The sequence below is a fragment of the Delphinapterus leucas genome, chromosome 1, assembly GCF_059928025.1.
Source record: "Delphinapterus leucas isolate spDelLeu-1000000601 "Yukka" chromosome 1, BTC_Dleu_Yukka2, whole genome shotgun sequence".
Classification (NCBI taxonomy): Eukaryota; Metazoa; Chordata; class Mammalia; order Artiodactyla; family Monodontidae; genus Delphinapterus; species Delphinapterus leucas.
This window is the reverse complement of record NC_143129.1, coordinates 178,886,197-178,905,706: the sequence shown is the minus strand read 5'-3', so window position 1 is coordinate 178,905,706 and position 19,510 is coordinate 178,886,197. Positions and strand designations below refer to the sequence as shown.

The 19,510-nt window shown below is 49.6% G+C and overlaps 1 protein-coding gene and 1 long non-coding RNA gene across 2 annotated transcripts in view; one reads left to right on the top strand and one right to left on the bottom strand.

The window, feature by feature from the left end:
* LOC115803874 (uncharacterized) overlaps positions 1 to 15,706 on the bottom strand; it is a 29,811-nt gene extending 14,105 nt beyond the window's left edge. The window contains exon 1 of the long non-coding RNA XR_004024673.2: positions 3,472 to 15,706. This is a non-coding gene — a long non-coding RNA (uncharacterized LOC115803874). The remainder of the gene's footprint in view (positions 1 to 3,471) is intronic.
* The window catches only part of FHAD1 (forkhead associated phosphopeptide binding domain 1), a 136,506-nt gene that overhangs the window by 87,356 nt on the left and 29,640 nt on the right, over positions 1 to 19,510 (top strand). Inside the window, 6 exon segments of the mRNA XM_089900795.1 lie at positions 3,493 to 3,563; positions 5,175 to 5,327; positions 8,417 to 8,524; positions 11,829 to 11,936; positions 15,413 to 15,520; positions 17,890 to 18,063. Coding sequence (XP_089756921.1) covers positions 3,493 to 3,563; positions 5,175 to 5,327; positions 8,417 to 8,524; positions 11,829 to 11,936; positions 15,413 to 15,520; positions 17,890 to 18,063 — 722 coding nt within the window.

Genomic DNA, 19,510 nt, shown 5'->3' with positions numbered 1-19,510 from the left:
ATAACCTTTAAAAATTGTGAATCACTATGTTGTACACCTGAAACATACAATACTGTACATCGACTATATCTCAATTAAAAAATAAAAAAGCTGTGACCTAAAAAAAAAAAAATCTGATTGCTGAAGGATTACTGTGTGGTCCCACTGGAAGATAGGAAACATCTAAGGAGGACCTTAAAAGTTAGCTCCCCTCTCCTCCTGCCTGGTTTCTCAGCTTCTTTTGATAAGGGAAAGAAAGGACTTTTTACATTTTTCTTTGCAAGCTCAGTTGACTGTGTCTATTTCTGCAAGACTTTGTTGCAAATAAAAGGCTTCCCTGCATACATAGAAAATCGCTCTTTCTCAGATATCCGAGATACGCAGTATTTTTATGTGAAAAAAAAAGAAAAGCAAGCTGTAATACAATATGCACAGTGTTCTCCCCCCTCCTTTTTTTTTTTCAAATGCCAATATCTGACCACAGGAGAAATCTGGAGGAAAAGACATATAAGTGTTGAGAGTATTATCCCAGCATGATGAGACTGCGTGAGCCTTGACTTTCACTCAGTCATTCAACAACTATTTATTGCAGGCCTACTGTGTGCCGGCCACTGAGGATACAGCGGGGGGACACTTTCCACTTTATGGGTTTCTGCCCTGTTTGGATTTGTGTAACAGGCACGTGTAACTTTTGTAACCAGAACTATAATCAAGAATTGCTTCTTCTCCCAAAGAAGAAAATCCCTCTTTCCAACAGCCCGAGTCAGCATCACCCATCTCTGCCATCTCGGGGTCCTCCGAGCGCCCCTCTCCTCACGCACCCTTCACATCAGCCAGCCCAGCCCTTCACTCTCCAGCCTCTAGTCTCTCTGAAAAGAGGATGACAGACCTAGGTCTGAATTCTGATCCTACTGCTTACCAGCTCCATAGCTTAACCTTGCTGAGTGTCTGTGTCTCACCTATAAATGCAAACACATTGCCTTTCTGGGCTGTTTGTAATGATCAGAAAATATCACGTGTTAAACTCCTGGCATGGTGCCTGGCACACAGCAAGTGGTTAATACTGAATCGCTATTATTATAATATTATTCTTCTCACTCTTCCAAGCTGGAAATTCTCAGCAAGTGGCATTGTCAGAGGTCAGGGGCCCAGGCACGAGCCTGTTCAGCTCCCCTCCTGTCTCTCTCCGCACCCATCTTTTCTCCTTTCCCTCTATCTTCCCTCACTACGTTCTCTTTCCAAATGCAGCTCTTCCCTCCCTGAGTCTCCCCTTCTCTCTCCCTCCCAGACCACCCTGTGCACAAGCTCCTGAATCATGACCTCCTTCTTCAGCGTATACAGCCTCTCACTCCATCTTTCTCCTTTGTCATCAAACATGCGCTTCAAGCTGGTGCATCTTCACTGGGACCACTGCTTCTTCAGCTCCTTTTCTACTGCTCGTACTCCTGTCCATTAAGACCCTGAAGTGCGTTACACCCTGTGTGCTCACCACCAACTTCCTACTTTGCCTCTTTGGCAACTGACGTAGCCCCCCTGCACTGAAGCCCCACCTTACTCCCCCCGCCGTGTTCTCTCTGACCTACCCAGCCCTCTCGGTTTGCTTTCTTGAAACCCTCTCATCTTTGATAATTACAGCTTGGGTGGGTGATGCTCCTGGCAGCCAGTAGGCAGAGGCCAGGGATGCTGCTAAATGTCCTACAGTGCCCACGACGGGTCCCACAACGAGGACTGTCCAGCCCAACACGTCGAGAATGCTGCAGTTAAGAAATGCTGCTGGCTCCTTCGTCTCTATTACATCCCGGTTATTTTTCTGAAAAAATAACAAAACACCCTTCATTAAGCCAACTCACTGCTCCATCAGAAGCTGAAATAGCAGTGACTCAGACCCTGGAGTCACACCACTGTGAGCCCAAGCCCTGGCTCGGCCATTTGCCAGCTGTGTGGCGTCCAGCAGCCACATGTCTCAGAGCCCGACTGCCTCATGTGTAAAAGGAGGCGATGGCGGGACAATACAGCGGGGTGATGCGCTGATGGCTTGGCAGAGGGCCGGGCACACAGGTCACACTCATGACATTTCAGTGATGTTTAAATCAAGTTTATACTCTTTAGGCTACTGTTCTAGGCTGGCCACAAATTGAACTCAGCTTTCCATCCCAGCTCTTCCCTCTACTCCTCCCCTCCCCCACCATCTGCTCTACCCCAGTTAAGCTCCACCCTCTTCCAGAACATGCACTGCATTTCCCCACCTCTCATCCTGCCTCCTGCCTTCACCCCCCCCCCCCGTATTAGTTTCCTATGGCTGTTCTAACAAATTACCACAAACTTAGGGGCTTAACACAACTCATATTTATTCTTTTACAGTTCTGGAGGCCAAAGGTCCAAAATCAGTTTCGCTAAGGTAAAGGCAAGGGGCTGGCTCCTTCTGGAGGCTCTAGGAAAGAATCCGTTTCCTCACCTTTTCCAGTCTCTAGACTGGAAAAGGCGAGGAAATAAAACTTCCCCACTTTCCTTGGCTCATGGCAGAGGAGCATCTTCAGCTCTCTGCTTCTGTCACATCACCGGCTCTGTCTGTCTGCAGTCAGACTCCCTGTGTCTGCTTCTTGTAAGAACCCATGAGACTATATCGGGTCCACCCAGCTGATCCAGGATAAGCGCCCCCATCTCAAGATCCTTAACTTCACCACATCTGCAAAGGTCCTTCTGCCCTGTTAGGTAATGTTCATAGGCTCTAAGGATTAGGACCCAGACATCTTTGCGGGGGGAGGCATCATTCACCCAACCACATCTTCCATTCTGAAACGCCATCCCCTCCAACTCTGCATACCCACCAATGCCCACGCCCAGTGGGTCCTCAGCCAAGCAGTGATCACTCCAGGTGAATGATGGCGCCTCCTCTGGGACCCTCACACTTCTCCACTCCTTCAGCCATCATTTCCACGCCACCTGGAGTCCCTGCCTGTTTCCTCCCAGGCATGTAGACCTTGTCTCTCACACTGAATGGCTTCATATCATCCCCTGCTCAGCTCACAGTGCTGCACACGGTAGACACTTAGTCGATAGGAGCTCTGCAGATGGTTTTTATTGTCTGCCCACAAAAAGAAGCTTGGACTTGAGCCCAACCGAAGCTGATCAACAATTTAAAAAACACAAGGTGGGGCTTCCCTGGTGGCGCAGTGGTTGAGAGTCTGCCTGCCGATGCAGGGGACACGGGTTCGTGTCCCGGTCCGGGAAGATCCCACAAGCCGTGGAGCGGCTGGGCCCGTGAGCCATGGCCCCTGAGCCTGCGCATCCGGAGCCTGTGCTCCGCAACGGGAGAGGCCACAACAGTGAGAGGCCCGCGTACCGCAAAAAAAAAAAAAAAAAAAAAACACAAGGTGGATGGCAACTCACGTTTCCTTGATGGGAGAGCAGCGTTGCCCTCACCCACCTGTCGGCAAGCTCTGTGAAGACATTATTCAGAAAGCAAAGGAAGTGAACTGAATTGATACTTACCTTCTTGCTTCTCTCTTTAAGGATTGTCTTTGTATCTGAAATACCTTCTGGAACATTATCAAAAAATTACAAGCTGGACCCAGGAACTTCAGGTAATCTTTGAACTTCAAAAGTTCATTTCAGCTCCTCCTTAGAATTTACCTAGCCCTGAGCATTTTAACTCTGTTTCTCCTCTGTTAGGTAGTCAGCACACATCCTCCAAAAGGTGAAATGATACCTCCATTTGCACACGAAATGCTTCAGACAGGGTGGCTGAGATCTCCCAGGAGGGCAAGGAGGCTTGTTTTCCTCTGTCAAAAACCAGAAACATTTAAATGCCATCAGATCTTTACAATTGTTTATTAAATGCAGTAGAAGAAGTACAGCTAGCCACAGTATAGGCAGCAGAATTACCAAAAGTTACATAATGTTGACATTTTAGAGGCAAAATTATCCTTAGGGATTGTATCTCTCCGGTAGCTATTGCCGTATTAATACTGTATAATAAACAACCATAACACTTTTAGCAGTGTTCCACAGTTATTGTCTACTGATCACACATCTGGGGCCAGCCGCTAGGTGGGTCCACTGGTCTTAGATGGGCTTGCTCATGTGTCTGAGTGTTGGCTGGACCTTGGTCGATATAGGCTGGCCTCAGCTGGAGCAGCTGTGCTCTGTTCCACGTGTTCCACGTGTCTCTGATCCTCCAGCAAGCTGGCCTGGGCACGTTCTCATGGTGCTAGCAGAGGAAGCAGACGTCGGGAAGAGAAAGCAGGCCCAATCATGGAATGCTTTTCAATCCTCTGCTTGTGTTATGTCTGCCAACATCCCATTGGCCAGAGCAAGTCACATGACTGAGTTCAGTGTCAGGGGGCGGGATATGGGTGGGCACTGCAAGTTACAGAGCCAAAGATATGAATAGAGGAAGGGTGAAATATTGGGACCAGCGTTACGATCAACCCCAAAGACCATCTGGTCCAGGGGTCAGCAAACTTCTTCTGTAAAGGGCCAGACGGTAAATATTTTAGGCTTTGCAGGACATACAGCCTCTGCCACACTTATCTGACCAGCTGTTGTAGAGCAAAGGCAGCCATAGACATAAGTAAATGAACGGGCGTGACGGGCATGCTCTGCTCCAATAAAAATTGATTTATAAAAATGGGCAGTGGTCCATATTTGGCCTGCAGACAGTAGTTCGCCACCCCCTGATCTAGTCCATTCTCCTTATTTTACAGAGATGGACGATGGCATTCAGAGGCTAGGTGACTGTTTCAATGTCACACAGATGGTTGGTGGAAGAATCAAGACAAAAGCTCAGGCTTTCTGACCCTAGTTCACTGCTTTTTCTCTTACACTCAGCAAATAATAACAAATAAGTCTAACTACCATTTACTGAGCACCTACTATGTGCCAAACACTGTGCTAAAAGCTTTCCATCATTATCTCATTCTTACAACTCTAAGAGGCAGATACTAGTATTAACCTCGTTCTCTATACAAAGACGTGTCTAGAAAGAACTAGAGCTGAGATTCTATCTAGATCTAGAGTCTGAGCTCTTTACCACGATGCTCTACTACTTCCCTATTAGTTACTAAGCTAAGCATCATTTTTCTGTGTTTTGAAGGAAGTTTCGTGAACCTTTGTCTCGCCCCCAAAGGTAGTGGAAATGGCTCCTGCGTTAGTCCTGTCCCCCATCGGCTGCATTTCCCTTCACCTCGTTTCAGATCAAGACCAACAGTTCTCAGGAAACTCAGCAGTATTTGTTGCAAGAAAAGTTACGGCAGCACCTGGCAGAGAAGGAGAAGCTGACCGAGGAAAGGCTACAGCAAGAGGAGAAGCTGAAAGCCAGAATCAAGCGGCTAACGGAAGAGAAATCGGTAAGGTGGCCCCCGTCCTTCTCTTTACTGCTGGGAACCGATGAGATGGGCTTTCCTATGAGAAACAGAGGGCACGTACTTAGATGGAGGAATCTCAGCAACTCCTTGTTGGGAACTAAATTAATTAAAGAGGGTGAATGATGTAGGAGGAATTAACATGAAGCTTGAGTCCTAAAACTCGGAGATCAACTTGAAGAGGCAAGGTTATTGAAATGTCTAGAAACGGTACTTTGTTTATATACTGCAGCTGACTTTATTGATACAAATCCCAGTCGTTACTGCAGGTCCTGGTTTGTGTCTAAGTGTGTGCAAGACCAACCAATAGTATTTCAGTCTTCTGCTTTCTCTTCATGCATATCAGGGGAAACACATGGGGCTTCCCTGGTGGCGCAGTGGTTGAGAGTCCGCCTGCCGATGCAGGGGACACGGGTCCGTGCCCCGGTCCGGGAAGATTCCCACATGCCGCAGAGAGGCTGGGCCCGTGAGCCATGGCCGCTGAGCCTGCGCGTCCAGAGCCTGTGCTCCGCAACGGGACAGGCCACGGCAATGAGAGGCCCACATACCGCAAAAAAAAAAAAAAAAAAGAAAAGAAACACATGGCCAAAACTGCTACTTACTTTTCCAGAAACCAGCCAATTAGAGGATACTTTACAGCAGCGCCTCTCAACTCAAAGGTGTCCACGGATCACATGGGGATGTTGTTAAAATGCAGATTCTGATTCAGCAGGTCTTGGGGGCGGGGGGAGCCTGGGATTCTGCATTTCTGACCAGCTCCCAGCTGGTACTGATGGCACAGCTCTGCAGACTACATTTTCAGCCACAAAGTCTTAGAAGAAGGTTTTCCCCAAGTTGGCCGATAAGAACCACCTGGACGCTGGTGAAAAATACAGCTTCTTGGGCCCCACCCCAGACCCACTGAATCAGAATGTCAGGAGAAAGCCAGGAAACTGCACATAATGGGCTGCTTCTCATCCTTGTCCCTGAGTTGGCCCTTTCTGATATTCAGGGACCCACCATAAATTTAACTACCTCGGTCACCATCATCCTAGATCAGTGGCTCATGACTTTGGCTGCACTTTGGTCACCTAAGAGATTAAAAAATACTAATGCCTTGTACCCCTCCCCCCACCCCACCCCCAGGTTCTGACCTAACTGGGGTGAGGGTGTGGCTCAGGCACTGGGATTGGTAAGCTCTCCCTGGTGGTTCCAATGTGCAGCCACGGTGGAGGGCCACAGCGTGCTGCCCCTCCTCCACCCCCCTCAAGACAGCAGCACCAGATCCGCTGGACCCCAACTCCCCCCCAGCACCTCCTTTCTTCCCCTGAGAAGGACTGGACCTGCCGTTTCCTCTGCCTTCACTGGGAGAAGCTTGGTGACTTCCTGCTTGGACCGTCCTTCTGTCACACACCCTCACTCTCCAGACCCCTCCAAGAGGCAAAGACCTCTGCCTGCTCCCTTTCATCCTCTACTTCACGCCCCGCTACTTCTTCTCCTGTTTGCCTCTTTCTCTGCCTTTCTGCCTTTTGTGAAATAAAAGATTAAAAAGGAAGAACCACCTGACCAAAATCACCTGTGAGCCACATAAAGGTACCATTAACAACAGCCTTAAATCAAGGCAGCTCCCTCCAGAAGGACAATTAGACATAGAAAAAGCCAGTGCCATTCCACAGAGAGGGAAATAAAACCAGAAAGAACCTAGAAATCTTCAAAATCTCCACCAGGCTCTCCACCTGTTTCCTCCCTCCTCTCTGATTAACTTCTCCCTCGCCAAATGTCTTATTTTAGTTTTAACTTTGGTTTGACTTGTTCCCACTGTGGATGTGCAGTATTGCAGCCCCAGCATGTTCAACATCACCCTGGGCACCGGCCTGGGCCTCCCAGACGCCCATTTGTAACATCGATTCCAACAGATACAGGGTTTCAAGGGCTGACATCGGCCCCCCTTTAATCACAACAGAGCTCAGTGCGCACACCAGCCCATGCAGAGGGGGACGCAACGCCAGGGACCCACCGAGACAGAGCGCCACTGCTCATGTCCACTGTCGCCCCGTCGAGGGTCATCCTTCCCCAGACACGCACATTGATCAGCTCGACCCCAGGGACTCATCGGAAAGTACTGTTCCAGACTCCAGCGCCAGGTGCCCCGATTTTAAGTGAACCTCCCTCATACCACATGACACCATCATCCCCACCCTTTCTAAAGATATGCTTGTCCGAATTCATTAATTAAACTCCTCACGAGTCCTAACTTGTCTGAAGACTCTGTTTCAAGGGTAAGAAATTCTAGGTTCCCTTATGGAGCTAACATTCTTTTTTTTATTATGATCTGTTAGCAGCAGTCCTCTGATTTGTGTGTGCACACTAATGGTTTAAATCAGGGGGCAGCAAACTTTTTCCACGAAGAGCCAGATAGTATCTATTTTCAGTTTTGCGGGTCGTATGGTCTCTGTTGTGGCTTCTCAGCTCTGTTGTTGCAGTGCAGAGGCAGTTGTAGGCAACCCACGATGAGCATGGAGGGTTGCCAATAAAACTTTATTTACAAAGAAGCAGGCAGCGGGCCAGATTTGGCCCAGATGCCATAGCTTGCCAACTCCTGTCTCTAGGGTCAAAGGGACCAGGGTTCAAACTCCTGTTGACGTGATTTACTAGTAAACTGAACAGATTCCTTAATCTCTCTAAGCCTGTTTCCTCCTTTGCAAAGTTGAAATGACAGAAGAAATGATTAATCTTTACTAGTGAATAGTTATCATGTGACAAGTATTTCATGTTCATCATCTCATCTGCTCCTCACATCAACCCATTACTGTCCCCACTGTACAGATAGGGAAACTGAGGCTTCTAAAGCTTCTCACTTGCCCAAGCCTATACATCTAGGAAGGATCAACCGGAGGCTCTAATTTGGGCCTGCCGACTCCAGACCCCGTACTCTTAGCCCCTAAGTATACTGCCCACAGTTTTCTGTGGCAGTGAGAAGTGAAAGAGTTTTCTTGTTGTGAAAAGTGAAAGAGTGAATCCGTGCAGTGCCTGGCACAGAGTCCAGATCCCTACTATGGTAACCATGTCTATTAAACAACAATCATGACTTTCAGGCTTTGGAGGAAACCATTTCTCAGGAGAAAAGCAGAGCAAAGGAAGCATTAGAAGAAGAACAGAGCAAAGTCCAAGAGCTGGAGAATCGCTTAACCCGCCAGAAGGAGGTACGCAGCTCGGGGAGATAGTTGGCTCCAGCCCAAATCCGGCTTGAGGGCCAAATGGAAGAAGTTTAGAACCACAGATGTTGGGGAGAAGCGCGTGGCGGAGTTTCCTAGAGTAATTTGTCCTTGGGAGGGCTCAGCTAGTCTGAGAAGAAGCAAGGGGGACTCTAGGAGAGAACCCTAGAGCTGTAGCCTTCACAATTAGTTGGAAAAATTGCAAACAGCGTAAAATACAGCCTTAGATAGGGGACAAGTTGGGATTGGTGACATGAGCATTTTCTGCGCAGAGATTGTATCCCAAATCCCAAAAATGGAGGAATTACAGAATCGTGGGACTTCAGGGCTGCGTGTATCCTCCAACAACATCCTAAAATCATCCAGCCTTCAGCTCCACCACCAAGGAATTTTCTGCAGCCCAGGGCAGTCCATCCCAGCATTGATGCCTTGGGCAGGCAGAACATTCTTCCTTTAGGTTGAATTGACTCAGACTTTCTCCCAGAAGGGTTTCAATCCTCCACCCGCCCCCCGGGCTCCTGCAAGACCCGTCTATTGAATACTTTCTCTTCCACAGAATAACCTTTTATAGATGCTTGAAAATAGAGGCACCCGCTCCTCTCCAGAACCAAATGCCATTCACAGTCCTGGAGCATGGCCTTGTTCCGCTCCTCTGAGCTGCTCTGTGCTCCAGAAGCCACAGATGAGCAGCTCACTGGCTGAAAAGGGCCTGCAGACATGTTACGTTTGGTCCTAGAGTGTTTTTTCTTGAATTCATAAACTATACTGAAAAATCCAGATTTCCACCCTCTCTTGAAAAGTTCAGAAATCTGGCCCTCCTTTCCACTTGGCAAAAACGGGCCGGAGTGGAACCAAGTAGAAGAAGTTCGCCACAGTCCTCGCCATTCCCTATTGCATCACACACAACCCACTTCACTTTGGGTAACTGTCGAGCCCCTGTAGGCATCTGAGTTTGCAACCCATCATCTGTTTTCTTCCTAAAGTTTTTGTAGGCAAAACTGGACACAGTTCTCCAACATTTAGTGGCCTAGAGCAGGACTCTTCTCTCCCTCGTTGAAGATGTTGTACTTCTATTGATGTGTCCAAAATGGCTTTTGCAAAAGCCCTATTACAGTGTTCACTCGTACTTACCTCGTGGTCACCCTCAGATCCCTGAGTCTTTTTTACAAAATGTTTTCATTAGCGCTTCGGTCCTGGGGCAGCGCAGAGGAGTGAGGAGTGCAGGCTTTGCAGCCTGGCTGGGCTACTCACTGGCTCAATACCTACCTTCTTTAAAGGATGGCTGTGAAGATTGGAGATAATGTACACTAAAGTGTTTGACCCAGAATCATCTCTCAAAGAATGGTAGCTATTAATACTATCAATCACTGTACTTCCACTTCTGTTTAGGTACTTGCCTCCTACCAATCCCCCACTGCATCCCTACTCCTCAGAGGGAAACCCTGGCCCACCCACCAGTGAGGGAGAAATAATGAGCCTGGTGGGCAGAGCCCATGCCATTTGATCCGATCCAGAGAGGGAAAGTGTTTATGTGTTGGGTCTCACTCAGGTCTCCGGCGCAGCTGTGCTCTGCAGGCCTGTGTAAACAGTGTCAGTACCTGGTCCTGAGTTATTTCTCCAGGGGTGGCAAGGAGGAGGAGGGTGTCACAAGGGTTCCCGGCGGCCAAATGCCACTGAGAGGTCATCAGCACAAAGATGGAGAAGCCCCTTGATTTTAGAGATCTCGAGGTCACGGGGCACTTCAGGAGGGAGATTTAAGGAAAGCCTGGTGGTGGACAGCCCCATGGCAGGGAGGAGCTGTGGCCGGGTGACCCAGGCCTAGGACAGCGTCAGCCCACTTCTCCCGGCAGGACCTCTCCGTGGCTTCTTGTCAGGGGAACCTGAGATTAAAATCCCAGACACAGACTTAGATCAACCTCAAACAGTGCTTTGATTTTTCTTTCTATTAGACCTTCCTCCACACTGTCAGATGCATCTTTAAGGACGACAGAATCACTAGGTCATAATGTGGGTTTGGAGGTAACGTTAAAGATTAATTCCCGTGACCTGCCCAGGAGCATGGGAGCAAAGTGGCCCGGGGGAACGGGACCTGGGCGTGAGTCGCACGAGGACAGGCTTCCCTGTAGTGCGTAGCGCCCGTCTCGGCTGCAGAGGAGCTGCCAAGAGCAAAGTCCCGCGTGTAGACGTGAGATCAGGCGCAGTGGGGCAGGAAAATGCCTTAACCCGAAACCCTCCTCAGATGTTCGGCTCCCTCACGTCTCATGGGAGACGCCAGGCTCCCGCGATGTTACTGCGCTTCTGCTTCGTTGGGGGCTGGTATTGGAACAGATGAGTGTTGGCGTTTTTTAAACTGCTTTTCACTGCAAAATATATAAAAATGTGTAGTATTTCCTCCATATTATGGATTAGATATTTTTGCAGACTAATCTCGGACCCTAACCACCAGCTATAATGGAAACCGTGTTCCAAATTCCAGACCTCTGCCAAGCTGGTGTTTAAAACACAACCCTTTTGAGAGTTGAGGTGCCCTTTCTTTTTGTTTTTTTTTTTTAACATAATGATGATGAATCTGAGGTGCCCTTTCTTGCAGTGACTAGAAACAGGGGCCTTACCGGCAACTTCTAGCCTTCTGCAATTTGCATAAACCATTTAACTGGACGGCTTATCGGCAAGCTGCTTCCTAGATGAAATTCCCTGACTGCGGGCACTAAATACCAATCACAGCCCTCGCATCCTCTCAGAGCTTCCCTTGTGAGCTTTGCCCCCGCCCCTCCTAGAGATTGTTATGTGTGGCTCATTAATTCAATACACTGCCCTCCTCTAGAAACCTGATTGTCTTTCAGAGATTTACTTCAACAATGGGAAATTCCATTATTAATGAGATTTTTCTTCTTCTTATCACAGAGGCTGCCTGGCACAATGATAAGAGCTCAGACTCTGAAATAAGACAGGCTTGGTCGCCTCTGCTGGCTTGCTCCCTGCCAGGGCCTCCACCCACAGGCAACGTGAGGGGTTCAATCCTGGCCTCACCACTAACAAACTTCATGGTCCCCGCGCCCTCACCAACTTTCCATTCTTTAGTTTCCTCATCTGTTAAATGGTGACGCCAACTTCTCTGATGAGGTTGCCGTGAGAGTGACGTGACGTGAGTGAGAAGCGCTGGCCTTGGGCCCTGGCACGGAAGACCAACCCTCAACGTTTGAGCTACTGTCATTATAATTAGTATCATCGTTATTAGCAATTTTCCCCCTAAATGTGCAGGCAACCAAAAAGACTGGTCATTGATTTTCAGATTTTGGAGAGCAGCATTGCCCATGAGAAAAGCAGAGCAAAGGAAGCCTTAGAGACAGAAAAGAGAAAAGTGCGAGATCTGGAGAACCACTTAACCCAGCAGAAGGAGGTCTGAAGAGCAGAGAGAGAGAAGTTGGGCGGTGGCAGCCAAAAGCCCTTTGGAAGGAGCTCCAGAACCAGATGTGAGGCTGTGTTTCGGTGCCCTGATGTAGAGCAGGTGGTAAAGCGGCCAGGTGGGGAGCGGTGCCTCCGTTCAGAGTGGCCGATATCACAATATAGGACTCACCAGCTGTATGACCCTAGGGCAGATCACCTAACCTCCTGTGCGTCAGTTTCCTCATCTGTAACATGGGGAGGGATACAGTCCCTGCCTCGCGGGATTAAATGAGTTAGTGTATATTAAGTACTTAGAACTGCACTCGCACACAGAGGGCCGTCTTCAAAAGCACTGCTGGCCAACTACCTAGGGAAGGGAGTTGCACTCCAGGGGAGACCCGCTGGGTTGGCGTCTGGGTCAGTCCCTCAGCCAGCATCCTCCTTGTCGTCGAAAGGTATTTATGATGCACCCAGCGTGGGCACAGTAGGAAAACACCCTCTTGGCGCCAGCCTCCTAGTTTCATAGACTCCAAAGTAGACCCTCCCTGGGCCGATGGACAGATAGAGACACAAACATTGCAGAGTAAGATGGAGTAGACGGTAACACAACCAGCTCACACGGTGGTCACATCAAATAAGCACCAGGGGTCAGTGTCTTCTGGAAGAGATGAGAAGTACACCCTCAAGGACAGGGTGATGTGGGAGGGGGAAGGGGTGTCCAAGTGCCAGGCCCAGGCCGAGCCAGTGACATTCACTGCCACCAGCCTAGGGACTGGGCTTACCAGCCGGAGCCGCCATGAAAGGCAGGCCCCAAGGCTTAGAGGAGGGATGAACGCCCGAGTCATGCCCTGAAAGTCAAAGAAGGGCTCTCGGAGCCAGGGGGCCAGGTGGCCGTGCCCTCAGTGACCTGTGATGGCATCTCCAGGAGCCGGACTGTAGGGACAGAGGGGGCACACACAGACATGTGCCGGCTCTCGTGGAACTTCCAGAAACAAAGCTGGTGACTCAATGAATTATTTAATTCAGTTTTATTCATCCATCTGCAAATATTTACTGAGTACCTACCACGTGCCAGACCTTATTGGGTGTCAGGGATACTGCAGAGCACTAGACGGACCACAGTCATGCCCCCCACTCTAGGGCGGAGGACAGACAACCATGTAAACAAACACAGGTGACTCCAGAGCCACAGGCTGTGGGGTAGACAAAACCAGGGTGGGTTAGAGAGTGGCCCGTCAGCGGGGAGGGCGTCTCCAAGGAGGTGACCTTGCATAAGAACTGGAGGGCAGAGGGAACACCACGGGAACATCTGCGGGAAGAGAATGCCACTAGGTCAGGGGTCCCAAGTGCAAAGGAGAGGGACTGGAGTTTGCCAGAGGGACAGGGGCAGGACGGGAAGAATGAAATCAAGCTGGAACAAGACGGAAGCCAAATGGGTCAGAGGAAGAAAGCCGGAGGGAGACACAGAGTAGGCGAAGCGAGGCATGGCAGCAGAGCTGGGTGGGCTAAAAGTGTCGATTCTGGTCCCAATTCCAGCTCTGCCCCAACATGCTGTGTGACTCTGGGCAAGCCCCTTGCCCTCTCTGTGCCCCCATCTCTAATGCGGGTGCAGTGACAGAGGTTTGTTTCGAGGAGTCCGTGCATGCATTGTGACCACCTCCGCAGGTGAGGTCAGAGTCCCGGTCGGGTGGGGAGGATGGAGTGCATGGCGGGATATGGGGGCTGGACAGGCAAGCAAAGACCTTGGGAGTGAGACTGTGCCAGCCCCTGCAGGGAAGTGAGGTCAGAGTCCACACAGGGCAAGGGAGCTCCGACACAGAGCGAGCCTTGTTAAGGGGTAGAACCCAAACTGTGGTCACAGCTGCCCCCAGATCAGCCCTTATACAGATGGGCCAGGGGTGGGGCTTTAGAGTGTGGGCTTCTGCTGAGCAGGGTGGCAGACTCTGTGCCAGTCTACGTTTGAATACACAAGCATGTCTCCTGCCTCCAGGTAGGGTGGGGCTGGAATCAGGAAGACAGCTCAGGCCAGGTCCAGAAGCCAGGTGGCAGGGTGGCTAGGGCAGGGCACTGGCATCTGAACTGGCACCACCACTTCCTGATGGTGTGACCTTGATGCATTACTCATCCTCTCACTGCCTCACTTACAGCCTCTGTGTCCTCACCTGCAAAATGGGGGGCAGACGCCGCCTGGGGGCTCGCATTCAGTGCACGGTGCAGGCGCTCATGTTGCAGAATTTAGAGCGTGGGCAGTATCATCCTTTTCATTTGTAATCTGCCAAGTGGCGCAGAATAAGAGAAGGGAGGGTGCCCTCCCGTGGGGCATGTGGCCTCTTACGTCAGGCAGGACACAGACTCGCAGGGTGGGGTCTGGACAGTCTTAGGCAGACTTGGCAGTGGGAAAATGCCAAGCCCATGCAGGGAGGAGAGTCAGAGCCCAGGTGGGGCAGGGAGGCCCGTGTGCAGAGCAGGGCAGGGGAGATGGAGGCCCAGGACGTAATGCTAGAACAACAAGGCTGTCGGGAAGATCCTCTTTTCTCCAGGGCCACCCACCCCCATAGTATAACAATGTCAGTAGATTTTCTTTTTACCCAATAATGCATGTTCACTAAAGAAAATTTAGAAGATACAGACCAGTGAAAAGAAGAAAATATAAATTACCATAATCTCAATTCACCCCAAATAGCCATTATTTATATTTTGGTACATAGCTTTCCAGTCTTTTGTTTATGCATATATAAATTACTTATTTCATTAAAATGTTATTCTTGCGAACTCTTATATTTGTACGGGAGGCATAACTACAAGAGTTTCAACAACTGCAAACAGAGTTTCTCGACCCTACTCTGGCTGTTTCCCTCCTGGGGCTTGTGTAGTTGAAGCTGGGCTCCAATCCCCTCTCCATCACCGTATCTGTGGGGTATATGTTCTCAGTCCCAAACTGTCCTGGGCTTCAATTTCTGGACCCAAGCCTTTGTAGGCTGGAGAGAGACCACCAGTGTCCTTTGAAGCCACAGGCGTCAGGCCTGCTGGCACAGGAGGTGTATCCCCCCACCCCCTCCCGCCCCCCATCCCTGCCCTTTGCCTCTCCTGCCCCACCTCCCAAGAAGCCAGGTACTTGCCAACAAGGGACCACACTGGTGCCATCACCTGTCCGTTCAGTAGTTTAGTTCGTGGCTCAGCGCCAAATGCCTTGACCTGAACACTCACCAGCCTGTCACTTCCTGAACACCAGCCCAGAAATCCTGAAAGACGAATAACTCTCTCTTTTAAGGACACAACTAACCAAGACGTGACTTGCGGGTTCTCACCGTGCTGGGCACGCCACCCTTCTCACCTCTCTCTCCAGCAAGCATCCAGTCCCTTGAGCTCTCACTCGCAAACCCTGACTCACTGGTGTCAACGATTACTAATCCTGGCTTCCCCTTGCCGTTGTCACTTCCCTTCCTTTCTCGTGCACACACCCTCAAACCGCTTGTTGTTGACTTCCAGATTTCAGAGAGCAGCATCGCCTACGAGAAACACAAAGCGAAGGAGGCCATAGAGAAGGAAAAGAAAAAGGTGCAAGATCTGGAGAACCGCATAACCAAGCAGAAGGAGGTATGACTCTCAAAGAGGAAAAGGCATGGAGGAGCCAGCATGGCTGAGCACCAGGCTCTGGGGGCAGGCGGTCTGGGTTCAAATCCTACCTCTGCCACCCCCTGGCTGTGGGACACTAGGCAGGAGTTGCCACCTCTGTGCCTTGGTTTCCCCACTTATGAAATACAGATGATCCGATAGATCAACCTCATGGAGTTGTGAGGCTTGATTGCTAACATACACAGAGACAAGCACCTGGCATTCAGTGAATGCTGCACGTTTTATTATTGTTGTTGTTATTATTATTATCTCACAGCCAGGAAGTGGAGGGGCAGAATCTGAACCCAGGACTACCTGACTCTAGGACTTCTCATAATCACCCCTCCTCTCCCTATCCTTGACCTTGGTGTAGGCTCAGCTGCCCGGGGTCACAGAGGGGGCGGCAGGATATAGATGCCTGAATGTCTGATCGCCTTGGTGCTATTTCTCCACCAGAATCTGTCATCATCGCTATCATCACCTTCATAATCAAGCCACGTTTACGATGATTCCTGAGAGTAGGAGATGCAGGAGAAGCAGAAGTTGTTGCACAGGACCCTGTCTTAGGCACCTCCAAGCTGGAGGACTGATTCACCCCTCCTGGGTCCCAACAGTACAAGACACACATACACACACACACACACACACACACACACACACATGCAAGCCTATATCTCAAAAGTCAAGGCACGTGATAAACACACAACCTGACAATAGTGGGTTAAATTTAAATACAGGTAAATACAATTTCAAAGGATTTTCAAGACCAGATGGGGCTGGGACTTCCACAGTGGTCCAATGGTTAAGAATCTGCCTTCCAATGCAGGGAACGCGGGTTCGATCCCTGGTCGGGGAACTAAGAGCCCACATGCCGCAGGGCAACTAGGCCTGCACGCGCTACAGCCCACGCGCCACAACTAGAGAGGAGCTCGCACGCTGTCGCGAAGAGCCCTCTCACTGCAACGAAAGATCCCGCATGCCGCAACAAGGATCCGATGCAGCCAAATACATAAATAAATAGACCAGATGGGACTAAACAGATCTTCAAGTCTATTCACATCGATCTTAGATCGTTTTCTTCAAAGAAAGGTTCCCAAATATTACCATACATAGAATCACTGGGGGGTTATTTTTTTCTTCTTCTTCTTTTTCTTTCTTTTTTCTTTTTCTTTATTTGGCTGCGCCGCACAGCACGCGGGATCTTAGTTCCCCAACCAGGGATCAAACCCATGCTCCTTGCAGTGGAAGCATGGAGTCTTAACCACCAGACCGCCAGAGAAGTCCCCTGGGGGGGTTGTTTTGGATTAAATAATGTTCATGAAAAGGCTACATGCAGTATGATTCCGACTATATGACGTTCTGGAAAAGGCAAAACTATGGCGACAGTTAAAAGATCAGGGATTAAAAAAAAAAAAAAAAGATCAAGGACTGGTTAGGGGAGTGGTGGTGAACAGACGGAATACGTAGGGTTTTTAGGGCAGTAAAACTATTCTGTGTGATACTATAATGGTAGACACATGTCATTGTACATTTGTCCAAACCCACAGAATGTGCAACACCAAGAGTGAACCCTAACGTAAACTATGGACTTTGGGTGATAATGATGTGTGGAGGCAGGTTCATCAGTGTAAGAAATGTACCAGTCCGGTGGGGATGTTGACAGTGGAGGAGACAGTGGAGGAGTTTTACTGTGAACCTAAAACTGCTCTAAAGAATGAAGTCAAATAAATAAATAAAGTGCGTCCAGCCCCAGCACAGTGCCTGTCACGAAGCCCACATTCCACAGTGCTGGAGAATGGACCCAAGGAGGAGAGTAGAATTTCGACAAAGATCGGAAGAATGGGTCCCGGGAGGAGGGAGAAGGTGTTGAGGACATGGCGACCAGAGTCCAATCTTGCCGGGGCCCCACGGGACGAGGGGAGGTCACCCCAGGGCCGAAGCCACAGAGGAAGATGGAGGAGTGTCCTGGAGGCAGGTCCTGTGACGAAGGGGTGAAGGAACTTGGCACATTTATCCTGGAAAATAGATTTAGGGAGAGACATGACAGCCCTCCTCAAATATTTAAAGGGCTGTCTCATAAAAGAGAAATAAAACTTGTTCGATGAGCTCCAGGTGACAGAACTGAGCTCAGAGACCAGAAATCTCAAGTAGACAGATCTCAGCTGCATATAAAAAAAGAGTTCTGTAATCATTGGAACCTTCCAGAGAAAACATGGACTTTGAACTTTAAAAGGATCAACAGAACAATACCAGAACAGAGGTCACCTCCTCTCTGAAAACAGGGGAGGGAGAGGCTAGGGTGGATATTTATACCTGAATTTCTGTTAATTTGATGTTTGCTGTTTGTCTAGGAAATAGATTTAAAAATGCAAAAAGAAGACATTTTAAATGATAAATTAAATGATGCATTGGCCATGGTAGAAAAGACTCAGAAAACAAAGACGGCTGAAAGTCTAAAAGCAGAGAGCCTCACCATGAAATTAAGTGAAACATTAGCTGAACTGGAAACTGCTAAGACGAAAATGGTAAGTCAGTGCCTTCTGGGGATGGGAGAATTTTCCCTTCAATGCGCGATCACGATGCCATGAGGATGCGTGGTTTAGACCAGGGGTTCTCAGCCTCTACACTGTTGATGTTCTGGGTGGGGTAACTCTTTCTCATGTCCTGTGCATTATAGGATGTGTAGCAGCATCCCTGGTCTGTACCCACGAGATGCCAGTGGCACCCTTCCCCCAGTTGTGACAACCAAAAATGTCTTCCAACTTTGCCAAATGTCTCTGGCAGGGTAAAATCACCCTCTGCTGAGAAGCATTAGTTTAGTATAAAAAGTAAACAGAAGCTATGATGACACCCTCTGTCCAGGGTCTTCTAAGATGTTGTAATTCAGGGTCTTCACAGGATCAGGCTGAAGCACTGAGCAGCCCCAGAATTTAGGGATCAGTGACTATTCCTCAGACGTTAAGATAATGTTTTCCAATTTCATCTCAGCATTCAAGGCCCTCCACCATCAGGGCTCAATATTGCACCCACCTGCCCTTCATACATTGAACAGACAGGTCTGTAGACAAGGAGTCGATGAGGATTGACCTGGCAGAAGTGCACAGAGTGAACCTGAGTGGGACCGGACTTGGAGACACCGGCTCAGGGTGTGGCACGTTGTTGCTGCAGTCCTGAGTCATAGGACCTGGACACTCGGGGCAGCAGAGCAGGGGAAGGAAGGAGTCGCTCTGGAGAGAGTGAGCAGAAAAATGGCAAGACTCGACAACTGATTGACAGGACAGGAGCACTGAGAAGAGGGAGGAACCAAAGGAGGCGGGCAAGCTTGGAGCCAGGGCACCGGGCGGGCTGATGGCACACGGTGGAGATGCAGGGAAGATGGGGGTCGGGGTTTGTGTGTGTGGGGGGGGGGGTCTCTTGTGGGAGAGGGGCTGTCTTCTGGAGAAGGTGAAGAATTCAGACTGAGACGAGGGTGGGGTACCAAGTTCAAAAGTTGCCCAAACTTTTGGCAGGGCAAAAAAATAGATTTGGGGCAGGAAGCAAGACATGGGAACAAAATTTGGAAGACAGCCTTGGAGGAGTGATTGTTGAGAGAGCAGGCACGTGTGAGCATCTCAGGCAGAGAATTTACGCATCTGGAGAAGATCAGAGGCTCAACGTGTTAAGGGAATCAGGAGGAGGAGGATGACGTCATCCAGATAGCAGGAGAATGATGTCATCCCGAGAGGGGAGGAAGGTGGGGGGCGGTCAAGGGAAAAGTTCTGACTCACCATCAGGGGACCACTGATCATTTTTGGGTTTTTTTGTTTGTTTGTTTTTGCGGTACGCGGGTCTGTCACTGTTGTGGCCTCTCCCGTTGCGGAGCACAGGCTCCGGACGCACAGGCTCAGCGGCCATGGCTCACGGGCCCAGCCGCTCCATGGCATGTGGGATCTTCCTAGACCGGGGCACGAACCCGTGTCCCCTGCATTGGCA